The 17,529-nt window shown below is 36.0% G+C and overlaps 1 protein-coding gene across 5 annotated transcripts in view; it reads right to left on the bottom strand.

Moving 5' to 3' along the window:
- Positions 1–17,529, bottom strand: part of suco (SUN domain containing ossification factor) — a 66,877-nt gene that overhangs the window by 12,404 nt on the left and 36,944 nt on the right. For 2 of the 5 annotated variants that reach the window (XM_051138203.1, XM_051138207.1), the window contains 9 exons: positions 16,821–16,928; positions 16,421–16,526; positions 14,593–14,613; positions 14,233–14,288; positions 10,169–10,260; positions 8,494–8,574; positions 6,532–6,615; positions 3,321–3,411; positions 61–1,302 (listed from right to left, as the gene is read on the bottom strand). In XM_051138203.1, coding sequence (XP_050994160.1) covers positions 61–1,302; positions 3,321–3,411; positions 6,532–6,615; positions 8,494–8,574; positions 10,169–10,260; positions 14,233–14,288; positions 14,593–14,613; positions 16,421–16,526; positions 16,821–16,928 — 1,881 coding nt within the window. The remainder of the gene's footprint in view (positions 1–60; positions 1,303–3,320; positions 3,412–6,531; positions 6,616–8,493; positions 8,575–10,168; positions 10,261–14,232; positions 14,289–14,592; positions 14,614–16,420; positions 16,527–16,820; positions 16,929–17,529) is intronic. The other 3 variants (XM_051138204.1, XM_051138205.1, XM_051138206.1) reach the window with 3 other exon arrangements.

Raw genomic sequence — 17,529 nt, 5'->3', positions numbered from 1 at the left:
TTAGAAAATGTGGTCAACTATGATCATTTTAGGTTTGGTAGTGTATGTGTGTGTTTGTACCTCTGGCTGAGCTCCTCCAGGTATCTGCTGCTGAGGGACATGTTCATCTCCAGTGCTTTAATCCTGTTATTCAATCTCATGAACACCGATTCCTTCTGGTTGGATCCGTGCACCTGATTCCCATTGCCGTTTCCATTCCCGTGGCCCATTTCTGCTGAATGCTGCTGCTCCGCGTAAAACTCTCCGGCGGTGCGGTGCGGGAGCAGAATGTCATCTACAGTCTCCTCTTGTTGAGCCAGAGAAGCTTCAGAAAGCTCTGTCTGGGAGGCCACAGAACTGTGGTGAGCATCATCAACCCCTGCAGGCCTACCATTATCTGAGGCCTCTGGAAGCAGGATGGGAAGCTCAGTAGGAGGTGGGATATCAGCAGGGCGGGTATGTGTGGGCAACGGCTGAGCCGTCTCTTTGGTGGGGACGGGGAGCTCCAGTTTGGGAGGGTCCGTCTCTAGGCTGTGGGATTCAGTGGTGGTGGAGGAGAGCGGAGAGGAAGCGGCACTGATAGAGAGGAGGCTGCCGGTGCTGCTGTAGCTGCTCACAGGCGTAAGGGTTTCTGGGATGTCTACCACGTACTGCGGACGTTGGTCCACGGGCTCTCCCGTGGGTAGGGACTCTGGGATATTTTGGGTGGGGGTGTCGGAGAAGCTGTGCGGGGGAAGAGTGGATGTACGGCTGGGCTCTAACAGGATAGTCTCAGGTGGGAGCTCCTTCTCACTCACTGGAGTTTCCCCACTGGAGGACTGAGTCGGAGCAGCCACCGTTTCAGTAGGGGAAATCTTCTCAGATTGTGCCTGAGAGGGGCGTTCTGCTTCTGGAAGTTTCTCAGAAGGCGCAGGGGGCTCTTGGGTTGGGGTGGGGTCAGGGAGGGGCTGCTCAGGGGCGGTTTGAGCGTCCGTGTCGGTGTGTGAGCGCTGTGCTTTGTGGCGGCGGTCTCTACGCTGGCGCTGTAGTGCTAATGCTGCTGAACAGTAGCAGTAGAAGTGTTCGTGCAAAGACGCCAAGCAGGACAACGTCGAGAGGTGGCCGCAGTACGTGGCGCTCTCCCTCTCCCACATCTCCTCTAGTCTTTTTTCCTCCTCTCGCTCCTCCTCCAGCAGGGTCACCGTTGGCTGGGTGGCCTCTTCTTCCTCCTCGATGAGGATGACGATACGGTTCTCCTCAGGCGGAGGTTCTGAAGGAGCCTCAGGAACAGGAACATTTAAGTCCTCCTTCACTAAAGTGGGATCCAGCTCAAGAACATCCAGCCTGGTGATATGAAGACCAAAAATGTTAATGCTCAAATCTCTCATTTTATTTTAATACTGTACCATGTTTGTTTCTTAATTATGAGCACAACCACACGTGGGTCAGAAATGAACTTTTTCATTAGGGGGCAATATTTACCCCCTGGAATTGATTTTCAACAGCACTTTTATATATTTGTATAACCACCTTATTATTATAATCACCATACTATGTTATCCTTAATGTTAAATATTCACATTTACCCATTTACTTTAATCAATAATATAAACTGCTGTCAATAGAGCGTTTAAAATGTATGTAAATTATACAGGAGCTCATAGGGCTGTAATATTAGGACAAAAATCATTATTGTAGATTATTGCTCTTTATATAGATTATAGATTATAATAATATATAGATTATAGATTATAATGATTATTAATATTGATATAGAGAACAATATTAAAACACTTTTGTTTCGTGTCTGCGTTTTGGGCACGTCACATTCTCACTTCACAAACAAACATGTTGATCTATGATGTTAGTCTAGCACAAATAATGCATAAACTCCAGTTATAATAACTAAAGCTACATTTTTTTATTTACATTTGCACTGTTGTTTATGATGAGGGAATTTTGTGTGTGCTCCCAAAAACAGTTCTGGCATTTTCAGCGCTGACTAATCTAAACGTCTCTGATTGGCCAAAGCATTCTTAAGTTCAAGAAAAACGCGTTTGATTGGTTAAAAGGCTCAATGCTGCACAAAAATGGTTACAAGTAATCTGATGCAGTGTGAGCGAATCAATGTAATTCGAATTGACACTTTTCATTCATTTTCACATTTCATTTTAATCTCGATAGATGTAATACATTGTTTAATTGTGCAGGGGCATTTTTTTTGACCATTTGTCTTAAAATAAATGAAATAAAATTTGTCTTAAAATAATATGCAAGAGACATTTTTAACCAAAAAAGTTATTGAATTAAAGCTACAATAAAATCTAAATACTGGATTAAAAAAAAAAAAAATTAAACTAAAAATACAAAAATAAAAGCTTATTATAATATTATTAAATCATATAGCAGTGTATAAAAATATTCAGTGTTTATACACATTCACTGATAATAGAATTACTATAAATAATAATAACTCCTAATATACTAATGATATTCTTTTTTTTAAATGAGTCACTAAAAACGATTGACTCAAAAGAACCATTTGTTCAAAAATCAAAGCTATTTTTCTCATAAACATAAAAAAGTAGGGCAAGATTTTTTTGAGAAAAAACAAAAAAAGCTATTTATACATCATCTAAATAAAGCTGAATAAATAAGCTTTCCATTGATGTATGATTTGCTAGGATATCGGGCCGAGATACAACTATTTGAAAAACTGAAATCTGAGGGTGCAAAAAAAAAAAAAAAAAAATAAAAAATAAATAAATAAACAAATAAATCCCCTTTAAAATTGTCCAAATGAAGTTCTTAGCAATGCATATTACTAATCAGAAATTGAGTTTTGATATATTTATGGTAGGAAATGTACTAAATATCTTTATGGAACATGATCTCTACTTAATACCCTAATGATTTTTGGCATAAAAGAAATATCGATAATTTTGACCCATACAATGTATCTTAAGACTTTTTTTTTTTTGGTCCAGGATCACAAATAACTTTCTAAAACTAAATATTTCAGGCTAATCTGATCATGATTTTAGCTACCAACAAGAGTATACTATTCTCTGTGCTCTACTTAACACATTTTAGCATGTTTAAATGCACCCTGCATAATTCAGCAGACTGAGCCTGACTCTGCGCCCAGTTATGCGCCAGCTACAGTTAATTAAAGTTTTATACGCTCTGACTGTATTAGAAAAAGACTCAGTGGTTTATTTGGTATGCAAGCAAACAGTTCAAACCAGTCTGCGCTGGAATACACTGACTAGCTCGGGGCTCAGTATTGAGCAAGCATTTGGGGTTTTAATGTGCTGGATGAGCAGGGTGTGTGTGTGTGTGTGTTTATGAATGAGACTCACGTAGAGGGCTGTTCAGTAGGGGTGGGTTCTGGCGTGAGTGTGGTTTCTGTTGACGCCTGGGTGACGTTTTCGGTCCCAGAGGAAACGTTTCCTGAGCGAGAAGAGAGAACAGATTTAGACAGTGAGAAAAGGAAAAGGAGAATATGAAAACTGGTATCCATACTGGCCTTCTTTAACACACAGAGGGCTATTGTTCGGAGAAAAGCACCCAAGATTAAACACACAAACACAATGTGCCCTTAACCAGCAACAGGTGATGATTTCTGAGAGCTTGAAATTATACAATGCTTGGCATGGTTTAAATTTATCCAGAACAAGGACATCTAAAACACACAGCTTTGAAATAGCAGTCGTCACGCCACAATGGCATTTTCTGAATTCTTGTCACATGCCGAGTCAGCCCTTATGACTGTGCAGATTATCTAGATAATGTGCATCTAAAATGGGAAGTTACTTTCTAATATGTGAGTCTGTACAAGTAAGAAAGCATCTAAAAGTCAGGGGACACTTTTTAACCTTATTATACTGGTTTATGAATATTAAATAGGGGACATAATTTCTTTCACCCACCCAGTTTTTCTGAAAGGCAGATATGTGGACACTAATCATATTAGGATTACAATTTACCAACTGTGGATTTCTTCAATTGACTGTAGAAGCTGTATCAGAACAAATTTTTGGTGCACTGCAGGCAAACACAACAAGGCTATTAAAATCAGGGTTGGTACAGATACTGTAAAATGAAATTCCAGGATTTTCAAGGACTTTAAGCACTACTTTTTTGATTTTCATGGACTTCAAACATAGATCTCACTTATCAAACAATGTCTTCTATTTTAAATTAAAAAAAGAGAAATAGATAAATAAAAAAAAAAAAACACCAATAAAGAAAAAAAAAGGCAAAATGAGGTTTTCTACTGTTTAAAAAAAAAAAAAAAAAACTCTGAAATCCTGATCTGAAACAATTCGTGAACCCATAACGAAGTCCTGATATTGATTTGCAATCCGTGCTCTGAGTCCTGATCTGAAATTCTAAACTTCGGAGCGAGTTCGCAAATATTTTGCCTTAGATCGGAACTTTAGAGCGTGGATCGCAAATCACTGGATTTAGATCCAGCCACTCCGCTACTTTGGAGTGGGTTTGCGAATCTTTTTTTCAGATTTTGTTTTCTTAAACAGTAGAAAAGATCGGAACTTTGTGTATCACAAATCTTTTGATTTAGATCAGGACTTCAAATTGCATTTTGCTAATCATTTCATAATTCATAATTTAAATTGCAAAATGATTCACAAACCCATTCCAATGCAAATCAAACAAATCGAGACACACGTTTCGAAGTTCTGATCTGAATCAAATGATTTGCAATCCACGTTCTGAGTCCTGATCTGAAATTCTGAACTTTGGAGTGGGTTCGTGAGTATTTTGCTTTAGTTCGGAACTCGGAGCATGGATCGCAAATTATTTGATTCAGAACGTGACTTCGGTGTGGGTTTGCGAATCATTTGTTTCAGATCAAGATTTTGGAGTGATTTCGTGAATCTTTTTTTCAGATTTTTTTCTTAAACAGTAGAAAAGATCGGAACTTTGCGTATCACAAATCTTTTGATTTTGATCGGGACTTCAAATTGCACACTGATTTGAATCATTCAATTCGCTAAATGATTCAGAATCCCATTCCGATCTAAATCAAATGAATCGCAATATATGCTCTTAAGTCCTGAAGCGAATCAAATGATTCGCGTTACACCAAGTTCTAATCTAAATCAAATGATTCGCAATAAGCGATTTGAAATTCCGATCTACAATGAATGATTCGCGATACACGATTCGAAACAGTGAATCATTTTGTGACGCAATGGTTTAACTGAATCTGAGTTTCAAAAAGCTCAGTTTCACCCATTACTACGTGCTCTTTTAAATCGTTACAAGCGATGTTAAAATTCAAAGGCAAATGGTGCTTTTAATTTGATCTGGTTTTAGCTAGCGAATTGCTTGAAATTAATGATCAAAGTCACGAGTTTGAATCAATCTGGGGTGCGTTTCCCAAAAGCATCGTTAGCTAACTATGGTGGTTAGGTCCATTGAACTCTATTGGTAACGACGGAACTTGTGACCATAGTTGGTTTTGGGAAACGCACCCCAGAGCGGTTCGAGCATTAGCGACTCAATGGATTTGGTTAATCTGTTCCTCTTTTCACATCTTCAGCCATGTTTACACGACACTGTTAGTACCACTACCTGTTTAGCTCGATTGTTTTCTGATATTAACTAAACCAAGCAAAAAAGGTATGATGTTTTTTGAACTGCGTGAAGATATGTACTTATTGACAAAATAAAACACTTGTTTCATACACTGTCTTTCAATAATTCAAGCACTTTTCAAGTACCTCTTCAGGAACGTTAGTATTTTTTTAAGGGTTTTCCAGGCCTTAAATTTCAAAAGGTCAAATTCAAGTACGTCACACACTTTAAGCACCTTGTACAAATCCTGTAAAATATAATGATTACTGGCTAAAAGCAACTACTGAATTGCCAAAATATCCAGGAGGACATTAAGCATGTTCACTCATAGTGGGGAAGAATCAGTCCATTCATTTTATTGGTATAAATTTGGCCAGGTGATTCAGTTTTGTGTTATTTGTGTTATTTATATAGTATGTATATTGGTATTATATCAGTTATCGACCAACCTTTTTATCTAGATACTGGCATTGGCCTTTAAAAAAAAAAAAAAAAAACTTGTCATCTTTTAGCCATCCACTCCACTGCAATCTCTCAAGGGCCACAGTAAAAAGAAAAAAAAAAATGTCTTGTTAAACATTTTCTCTTTTAGCCTCCTAGTCAGACTGTTTATGGTCATGATACAGAGAAGCAGGGTGTTTTTAAACTTCACTTCTGCATTTTGGAAAGCCACATGCGTGTTTGAACAGCATTTTGTAGCAGCTCTCTCTGGGTCTGCGCGCACACACACACACACACACACACACACACCCTGGGAGAGATGCTGGCAAGCGCAGCTACAGAACCCATCAAAGACGTGCTTTCACTGCCCGGCCTCACAGTTCCAGCACTGTTGGCATGGTGACAGCCCTCACTAGTCACAAACAGCTGCCAAGCAAAGAGGAGTAAATAAGTGGAGTAATTTCTTAGTACAGACTAAGGGCTGGGTGATTTTAATATCCCTGCACAAGGCAGAGATCAGGTCCGTACCTTCCATTTCAGCTCCGTCCTCTAGCTCTGGTTTCCCTCCTAGAACGTTTGCTGCAATGTTGTTTACCATGTTCAGGATGGCATCTAAAAAGCAAAAACAATCCAGAGGAAAATATTTCAAATATAACATTTATATGCATGGAACTAAATGTCACACAGTGCCAACACAGAGGCCGAATTGTTTTCTGCAATTCAGCCAAGCAAGAAGAACTTTTGAATTATTGACGTCAATCTGCCAGTATGGTTATTGCATGATAGAACTAGTAGAACTATGTATTCTTTTGGTATCCACCTTATTTGTCAACACAGAAGTACACCTAAGGGTGAGACTTCCGGTTCATTAGCTGCTATAGGGAAATAACGAGAAGAATAATGTGCAGTAAACAGTAAAACTGCTTGCACTACAAACCAGTGTGTCCATATTTAAGTTAATACATTAAAAATAACATGGTAGAACATACCAATTTGTAATATCAAGCAGCAAAATGAGCCGTTTTGTACAGTCAAAAATAGCTGGACGCAGATGAGACAGGAAGCCAGGCCCATGAAATTTACAAATGGCTGTGTCTGCTCTTACGGGATAAATAAGGTGGATAAATGTCATTGGGTAGTTGTTCTAATTTTGTCTTATTTACTATTATTATTAAATTGTGTTAAGTATACTAGAATTAATTAGCATTCTATTGGCTATACAAGTACATTTATACAAGGGCTTTACATTTTTAAAATAATAACCTTATAAATTCTCCATGTGCTTCAAATGTGCAATAACTAAATAAAACAACTTCCCCCACACTTTATGGACATGATTATTTTTGCTGCTTGCCTGCAGTCATATACTGTACATTTTTATACAATTTATACATTTCTACAAGGTTTCAAACATGGGTAATATTGCATGTATTCAGCTTTGATGAAGATTTACTGCCTTAAAACATTTTTTGGGGGGTATTTTCTCCATTTTTCTTGACAGGACGGTAGAGATGAGACAGGAAGTGAGTGGGAGAGAGAGTGGAGGGATCAGGAAAGATCCATGAGGCGGGACGCGATCCCAGGACACCTGAGGCGCACCACATGTCGGCGCACTGCCCACGAGGCTACAATGTTATTTTAGTATTATTTACATACTACTATAGTATCTTGAATATTTCTTATTTTATATTTTTAGTTTAATTTTAATTCCATTTATTTTCATTCCTACTTTTCTAATTTTGTTGTGCTTTTATTTTTGTTCATTTTTTTATATTTCTATTTAGCTACAATTTATTTGTATTGTTGTTTTTTACTTTAGTTTTAGTAATACGAAGTAAAACAGTAGTACTTAAAACCTAAATTCTAAAAATTTGAAATGCTGCATTGTCATCTAACGGAAATAAAAAAGTTAATCTAATTATTTTAAATTGCAAGAATATTTCATAAAAGTTTTATCAAATAAATGCAACTTTGATTATCTTAAGAGACTTCTTTAAAACAAAAACAAAAAAAAAACACATGAAAAATCATTCAGATCTCAAGCTTTTGAACAGTAGTGTACAGTTAAACATGCTCTATCAGATTTACTAAGAGTGTGCGTGCTTGATAGAATGTGTGTGACGAATATGTTTTGACATGACAACCTCTCAAATAGATATTCAAAACACGTTTTCAAAGAAAACTTGGAACAAAGGCAGAGGGCACAGCACTTCCTTGAATTCTATAGTTAGGGCATTTTCACAAAAGATTGCCACTGTAGCGTTGATCTAACTGGAATATAATCAACTGGGATTACCATGAGCAATGTGAATCGGTGCAATGTGCAACTAACACGTTTCATCACTATTATAAAGTGCTAATATTATTAAATACTTCTGTTCATAGTTTAGCTAGTTTAACCAGCAGATTGAAATGATTACCTGTGGGAATCTACAAATAAATAATCACGAAATCAAAAGCGCAAGCAGAATATGGAGGAAGAGGACATACTTGTGGCGGAGCCCAGCAGATTCTTTGACGTCTTATCCTCTGACGGCAGATAGCCGGGTGGGTAATCTGTAAAAAAGACGTCTGGAATTAAGACAACAGCATTAGCCAGTGGACAAACAGAACAACAGGCAAACAGAAAACAAATGACGCAAAAAATACAGCCTTCTGTCTAAATTAAATGAATTCTGCCTTACAGTATTGCATAATACGATAAAACAGATTGTTCCGGTTCTTGATTCTGATTGGTTGAGCCGCATTCTAAGATGTTGTAAATTACAAACATACACCTTTGTTTACATGTGTGTGTTGCTCTGCAACCACACTGTAAAAAATAAAAAACAAAATTTGTTGAGTCAGCTTAAAATAATTTGTCACCCCGCTGCCTTAAAATTTTAAGTTCAGTTAACTAAAATAAGTTTAGTCAACTTGAAATGTTAAGCTGTACTAATTAACAACTTATAAACAAGATATTTGTGTTTGCTAAACTTAACAGATGGTAAGTAACCCAGCTGCCTTAAAATTTTAAGTTGATTCAACGCAAATATCTAAGTTGTCACTTAGTATAATTTAACATTTCAAGTTGAATAAACTTTTTTTGAGTTGACTGAACTTAAAATTTTAAGGCAGCCAGGTTACAAATTATTTTAAGTTGACTCAACAAATAGTTTTTTTACAGTGCACTTTGTTGCAACCACAACCATTTCTGAGGAACTACAACAGCCCCTTTCACACAGCAATCCCAGTAATTTGCCGAAAAATTGCCAGTACTACTTTACCGGTAAATACAGAAATATGCTGTTCACACAGGCAATGGCGTTCTGGCTTTTTAACGGTAAGAGACCATTTACACAACAGCACCAACATGCCGGTAAATTCCGTGATGTCAGCAGAAATGCTTTAGTTTCACTATCTGTCCAATTTGACAACAAAGTATAGTGACCGGCATAAGGAGACGATCAAACAGAACGCGTTTTTTGCTCTTATAATCCCGAGACGTGCATTATAGTATCTAACTGCAGAGCCACAGCACTGATCAATGAGAAAGAAGGCTGGGTCTCGAGCGCAACACTTGAAACAGCTGCGAGAGGAGACGCAATGGTCAAAGATGTCCATCAAGCGCATATTTATATAGAACAGTAATTTAAACAAGCGAGAACGTTATGATTGGCCAATATGGACCAAAGCAGACTTCATTCGTCAGCGTGTTTTACGCACTCATACCGGTAATCTTCATTCGGCGTTCACACACAGCAGAATTCCGGCAATTTACTGGTAATGTTACAACTACCATTACTGGTAAATTGCTGGAATGAATTTACCGGTATTTTTTAAAAGGTCCTATTTAGACATGATCTCGTAACGGTAATTTACCGACAATTTACCAGTAAAGACTGTATGTGTAAAAGGGGCTAATGTTTGGTGGAAGAATAATGTTTACGTATATCATTACACTTTATTTGCTCTGTCTTTTTTTGTGAAACCTTATTACGTATATGGAATAAACCATTTTATAAAAGCAATAAGTGGTGTGAAGCCATGGTTTACAGTGAATTTATAATTTCCTCTTTGCGTCGTGCCTAACAACGCCCCTTAGCGGTTATAAATTTACTGTAAACCACAGCTTCTTGGGGCTTATTGCTTTAATATACTGCAATACTGTTTAAGATGATCTCACCATAGTCTTCATCCAGATACTCGGCTCTCTCTGAAGTGTACTGAGAGTCGGCTATCTCATCATACTCCTCCACCATACTGGTGCCAAACACCCTGAAATACACAAAGAGACACACAAAGATCAGATGCTTGGAAGTACAACAATCTGAAAAAATGTAGAGCATGAAAGAAGAGTCATAAACCCCATATTTGTGAAAATGACACTGTGTTCCTGTATTATCACAAAGAACACACACCCTTGTTCGGATAAGAAACAATCAGGCTTTAGGACGAGAAATATTAACGTAAAGCCCACTGTGATCAGCACAACTTATCTCTACACAACAACTATAATCTCTCTGCCCTTTGCCCAGGTTTGTGGGGGTCTTTAAAAACATGTTTTATAGCTCCCGTTCAATCCTCAAGGGCCATGTATGGAGGAGGTAACTGCAGTGGAAGAAAAACAACAATGGATATCCAGTAAAATAAGCAGCCTCAGAGAACAGAGGGAAGTAGGAATTTGAAATAAATGTTACACTGTAGATTTGTACGAACTCACAAAGGTTGCCACATGATGCCTTGTAATACAGTTTGTATCATGTATTTTGGCTGTTAAGGTCTAAAAAAAAAAAAGTGTTTACTACAAATGTAGAAAGGATTTTTTTTTTAAATCTATATCTGGTCGCAGTGTTTTGCCTGCCTCCCACAGTATGTACAGTAATTTCCTTACAGTGGGACAATATGTCTCTCATAGAGAGCAGGCAGACCTGCCCCTTTATGGGCCTCCAACCAAGATTAAAACTCTTGCCAATGCAAACGGGCCTGAGAGGAGCCTGGGGCAGGATAGAGATCAACTCAATTCAACAACTCTGCCTTTTGTAACTTTTATAAAGCCACGTGTCCTTTCTCAGAGTCAATGAAATTTAAAGGGCAACGCAAGTACAGGACTGTAAAATCAGAAGCGACCTGTTTCTCATTACAGCATAATGTTGCTGTGCAGTATGCTCTGGTTAAAAAAAAAAAGTTTTTGAACCTCTCTGTATAACCATTTTTTGTGCAGTTTTTAATTTTTTTTTTTTATCTCAAAGCACAGGAAAAAAAATACTTCATGCCATGAAACTTAGCAAAAAATTCCCCACACAGCATGCATTAGACCAAAAACATACTTCATGCAAGTATGCAAACACTTGTTGTACATGTGCTAACATTCAAATGTTTGGGGTCATTACAGCTTTTGTTAAAAGAAATACTTTTATTCAGCATTAAACTGATGAAAAGTGACAGTAAATGTTAACTATAAATGAAATCTGTTTTTAAACTTTCAATTCTTAAAAAAAATATGGGTAGTTGACAAATAGGCAGTAAAAATGCTTTTTTTGTAAAAGTTGAAGAAATGCATATGTTCATGTAGTGTGAAGTCTGATCTTTGAGAAAATATGAAGGGTCACTTTTTTTGCAATATTTTTATAGAACGGTACTATAAAATTGCCCTATGGTGTGACATACCAAAAATTAAGAAATAGGAAAAAAAAAATAAATAAATAAAAAAAACTCTTAATAATATACAAATAGAATGACATATCTTCATTTTTAGACACTTAACAATTTTAATTAACATAATTTTTTCCCCATGACTTGTTGGGAGAATTTCGAGACAAACTTTGACAACAAGACAAACTTTGCTGTCATCGTTCAAAACTGCTGAAAATTATGCCATTTTAAGATGAGTGATATCTATATCTCCGCTATTTCAATACTCAACTTTTTGTATTTTAAAACAAATCTGTGGTTCTTTTGTGTGTGTCACACCATAGGGCATTACATCCAGTGTTGGGCAAGTTACTTCCAAAATGTAATACATTATATATTACTAGTTACTGTCTTTAAAAAGTAATTAGTTACATTACAATATTACTTTCTCTGAATTGTAATGTGCTACACTACGTTTAAGTTACTTTCACCAAAATATCCACAGAAGTATGACTAGGCATTATAAAAGTTTACTGCTGCTCATTATAGTGGAGGGTAATAAAGTAGGTCAATATAGCATAAAATTATAAAATCATATTTAGATAGGCTACCGGCATGTAAGTCTACATTAATGCTACTTGTAGTTTAGGTTAAATAAATAAATAAAGCCGGTAAATAAAGCAAACTGTTATAATGTTCAACAGGGGCGATTCTAGGATTTTCATTTTAGGGGGGCTCAGCCCCCAATGAGGGTATAATAACAAATTAAATAAATAAATAAATAAAATAAAAAATGTTTGACTAATAGGGGTGGTATACTATACTTATTGCAATATTCCACTGTATTGTATAGATAGGTATAACATTTGATTAATGAATAAGCCAAATACAAGTCTTTCTGATCTCACACACGTTTACTGTACAAATACAAAATTTTACTGTTTGCATTTCTAGTACAAGCCTCTTTCCTTAGCTGAAGTGTGCAAACCTCTTTGCCACATGCACTAAAAACAATTGAAAGTTAAATTTTCAAATGAAAATGGCAACAGGATCGTTTTATAAAGTATGCATTAATGTGCTTCATTTTCGGTGGAGAAAACAGCTGTGGTGTGATGAGGGGTGAACACAGCGAAAACGTAGGCTACAGTAGATGTGTCATATTCTGAGTTTGCATTTCACTGTTTTTATACTGAATCTGTTTTTTGTGAGTGAGATGAATTAATGCATGCTCACATTTGGTCTAGAATACAGTAACATCATGTTTACTCCCAATTTCCCAACAGGAGACTTGTCAATCAATAAATGGGGAAAAAAGTAACTGGCATTACTTATTTGAAAAAGTAACTCAGATATTTTCTTAGAAATTCAAAAGTAATGCGTTACTTTACTAGTACTTTACTAGTAATATTATTAAGTAACTTCAGTTTCTTGTAATGCGTTACCCCCAACACTGATTAAGTCACACTATAAGACAGAAATAGTAACTACTGAAGTATTTCTATTTAATTTTGAACGTGTCAAAGGAGAAATAAAGTGTAATTTTGACAAACAATATCAGTATACTTTTTAAACAAAAAAAATGATCAACAAAATTCAATCATTAGTCAATATATGGTATGTTACTTTGACTTATGACTTTTTTTTTTAAACTATATGGCTACTTTAAAAGGCATCATTTTGATTCTATTTACTTTCTGCACTGTTCTCTTAGGATCTCCTCCCTTCTGGTGGATCCCTGTTAATTTTCTGTCTATATTTCCATGTCCTCTCTCTTCCACTAATTTCTCTCCCTCAATTCTGTTTTAAAAACAAAGTATCCAATTTTATACTTATTTTCATGACACTTTATAACAGTACAAGTTTTCTGCAAAAACAACAGAAAATGATCAAAAAAGAATGAAAAGGAGTCAAACAAAACTTATTTAAATTAATTAAAATGCTTCTTAAAGAGACCTTGTCCTCTGGTGTGACATCTTTGTCCTGTCGTGTGACAGTTCAGGCGTCACACCACAGGACATTTTCTGTCACACCATAGGACATTTCAGCTTTTTGTGTCAATTTATGACCTTGCTATTCTGAGCTAACCTGTCATTAGCGGTTAGCAAGACACATTTGCATAATTTTCCATGATTACGTAGTTTAACAAACGGTTTTTAAATGTAAAAAAATATATATAATTTAGGGGTGTCACACCAAAGGAAAACAAAACTTTACACTTTTGAAGTGGTTGCAATAAAAAAAAAAAAGGGAACACTGCTGCAGCTTTTATAACAACAGGTCCATGTAGAAATGTAGAAAACAAAGAAATGTTTAACAATTTACTGCATTTCAAATAGTGACAACACATATATTATTTATATATATATATATATATATTTATATTTATATTAATTTGTATCTTGCGGGACAGTGAAAATGCCATGTCACATCAGCAACTCATATGGTTTACACAAAACTAAGCAGCAAACCGTTTTTTAACAATGATAATGTTAAATGTTTCTTGAACAGCAAATCAGTATACTAGAATGAATTAAAAATAATAAATTACATTTATTTATATATGGGCCATTCCTTCAGTCATCTTATATAGGTTCAAGTAATATTAATTAAACAAACCTGATGAGGCTGAGCGGACAGAAGTGTTCAGAGCCAAAGTGGGAGAGCAGCTCGACCTATCAAAAAACAAAAAACAAATAAAACAAAAAAAACTGTAAAAATGCAATCACGCACAAACATGCTCATATAACAAAACCAACGTTCATTTTACCTTCTTACAAAATCTAACAAAGTCCAATTCAGCAATATCCCAATAATGTCAAAGAACGAAATGACATTTGCAAAACATATTTCCCTCGTGAGTGTGAGAAAAGATGTATATACTTTTTTCTTCCCCCCCAGAAAGTGTCATTGTATTACAGTATGTGAGCCTGCCACCCAAAGCAGCATTGACAAGATCTGCGAGAGAGGAGCGCTAACCTTCATATATTTGATGAACATCTGATGCAGGAGAAGACAGGAGAGAGCGGAAACAAAGAAAAACAGAGAGGAAGATCAGTATAAAAGACTCGATTCATGCTGTAGCAAGTCAAGCATTTCGAACTGTTCTTGTTTGCTCTGCCTTCATGACTTGAGCAGCTGCAGTAACATTACAGGAGAGAGAGCTAGCCGAGTAAAAGGCTGTAATTAAGAGCACAAAGTGGGAAATAAAGCAGGGGAAAACAAGTAAACAAAAACACTGAAATAATAACGTTTACTGGAGTCAAGCAGAGCATGACAGAACAGGTTTAAGGCAGCTTAGTAATGGCAAAGCACTGTGGGATTCCTCCATGACATCAATTGCATCTCCTGGCATATGTTACAGATAATTACGTAATCATGTGAGAACTCATAAATCCAAGTGAAGAGAAAATGCAGATCAAATGTAAACCGTAAAACACAAAACGAATAAAGATGAACAGTTAGAAAACAGAGTTAAAAACTACAAAAAGATGAACTGTGGTTTTGGTTCGTTTCGATTAATTAAATGCAACCGTTTCATAAAAGTTGTTCAGGAGTCCATTGTTTGTCCTGAACAGTTAAACTGCCCGCTGTTCTTCAAAAAATCCTTCAGGTCCCACAAATTCTTTGGTTTTTCAGCATTTTTGTGTATTTGAACCCTTTACAGTAATGACTGTATGATTTTGAGATTCATCTTTTCACACTGAGCACAACTGAGGGACTCATATGCATCTATTACAGAAGGTTCAAACACTCACTGATGCTTCATAAGGAAACATGATGCATTAAGAGCCAGGGGTGAAAACTTTTGAACAGAGTTAAGATGTGTACATTTTTCTTATTTTGTCTAATATATATATATATATATATTTTTTTTTTTTTTTTTTTTTATTTTTTTTTTTAGTACTGCTCTTCAGAAGCTACAGAAGATTTTTATAAATTCAACTATTATTTTCTCTTGTGGACTATATGTAAACGTCTTATGTGAAATATCTTATTCAGGACAGTACTACATAAAAAATAACATGCATTTTGTATGACCCCTCTTATTTTGGTGAAATAGTTAACATTTTGCAAGGTGATTGTAAACTTATGACCTCAACTGTAAATGCAAATATTTACAAGCTTATGAATGTGTGTGTATTCAGCATTGAATATTACACATAGATTTGAACTGAACAATACAGTCATGAGACTCTCATGCCTGAGGGAAGGGCACGGCTTCTCTCGTATGTCTTAACTGTTCCCAACTTTTCTGCCTCTTATTCACAAAACACACTTTGTTAATGCATGTTATTTAGATCATGGGGAGGAAACAATCGTGTGAAGGATCCTTTTCAAACTATTCATGTTTCAAATGTTACGCTTAAGATCAGTGACGTCATGCTCTTGTTTTTAATACTTTGATACCATTTAGAATGTGATACTTAGTACTGTGGTGCATATCACCCCAACATTCTTTTTTCCAGTTTATGAGATGAACCATTTTATTTTTATTTATTTATTTATTTTATTTCAGCTTAAATGTGTTAATTATGAAAAACAGGATTCACTAAAATTATATTTTTTGTTCTACCACATAAGTGTTTGGAAGAAAACAACTAAAAGCAGGGATGCTACTATTTACTATCACAAAACTAGCTTTCCTTAGCAGTGCACTATGACAAAACATGTCATGCAACAAAGCGAGCAGAAACGATAACCAAACGCGCATCTAGAATTTCCCCTCTCAAGGAAATTTCACTATCAAGTATCTTTGGGGAGAACAATTCAATTAAGCAAACTGTAGGAACTGGCAGCCTTTTACCTTGACATATTTGGCATAGAGTTGCTCGTCCAGAGGGAAGCTCTGTACTGTGCGTTCATCACGGGCGTGAAAGGTGCCCAGCTTGATCCACTTATTGGTCGGATACCTGCGTTCAAGAAACAATTTTTAAAGAAATGTTTATTTTGATGTTTACACAACACAGTCTCTTAACAAGGCATGAAGTGATACAATTTCAGTAACATGCAAATTGTCTGTTCTCACCAAATGTTAAAATGTGGAACAACATAATCAAAAACATATTCAATGTTTAATGTAAGGTAGGACTTTGGACAAATTGTGGTTGGCCAGGACAAACAGACACTGAAGAGTTCAGTCAATGTATTGCATTGTGCCTGCTTAGGAGTGGGAATACTATGTGTGTCTATGTGAGTGGCGTTACCTGTCACTTATAGACACAAGGAAATCTTTTGGTGTAGAGGAGAACAGCTCAAAGTTTGCAATATCCAGCTGCTTCACCTGGATTGGCTCACAGAGCTCAATAACAAACCTGCATTGGGAGATTAACAGAGAAAGCACAGGGGAAAGCATAATTAATTTAGAATAATGTAATGTGCTGACACAAAAACTACTTACACTGAAACAAAAGGCACAGGAAAGTAACTTGCAGTTTAATTAATTTATGAATGCATGGCAAATTTTTATATTTTACATGTTTTTACTTAATGTATACTTTAGATGCCATGACTGGTCACCATTCCTTTAAGGTTTTGAAACTACTTCTTTTGCCTACACTAGTTCATTTTAGACGCTCTTACATTGCAACAAATGAGTTTAGGTACTGTTATTACATATAATTTTAAAAACTCTTACATAAGTGCATTTATTCATCAACCGCAATTGCATACAATATAACTGAGATTTGTGTTTGAATTTATTATAGTTTATCACTAAATAGTTTGCTCGTAGATTTACTTGCGCAAACAGCACAAACGCCACTGTGAATTAACACAGATTGGCTGTATTGTACTTTTATTTGGGTAAAATATCTCTGTGGAGATTGCTAAAGTCCAACATACAGATTTGTCTGTCTTTTTTCTGATAATGAGCACTAGTTTTGCAGTGTAGAGATAGCAAATAAACATGACTGC

Source organism: Labeo rohita, chromosome 20 (assembly GCF_022985175.1).
Source record: "Labeo rohita strain BAU-BD-2019 chromosome 20, IGBB_LRoh.1.0, whole genome shotgun sequence".
Classification (NCBI taxonomy): domain Eukaryota; kingdom Metazoa; phylum Chordata; class Actinopteri; order Cypriniformes; family Cyprinidae; genus Labeo; species Labeo rohita.
Note: the sequence above shows the minus strand (reverse complement) of the source record. Positions and strands in the feature narration are given on the sequence as shown.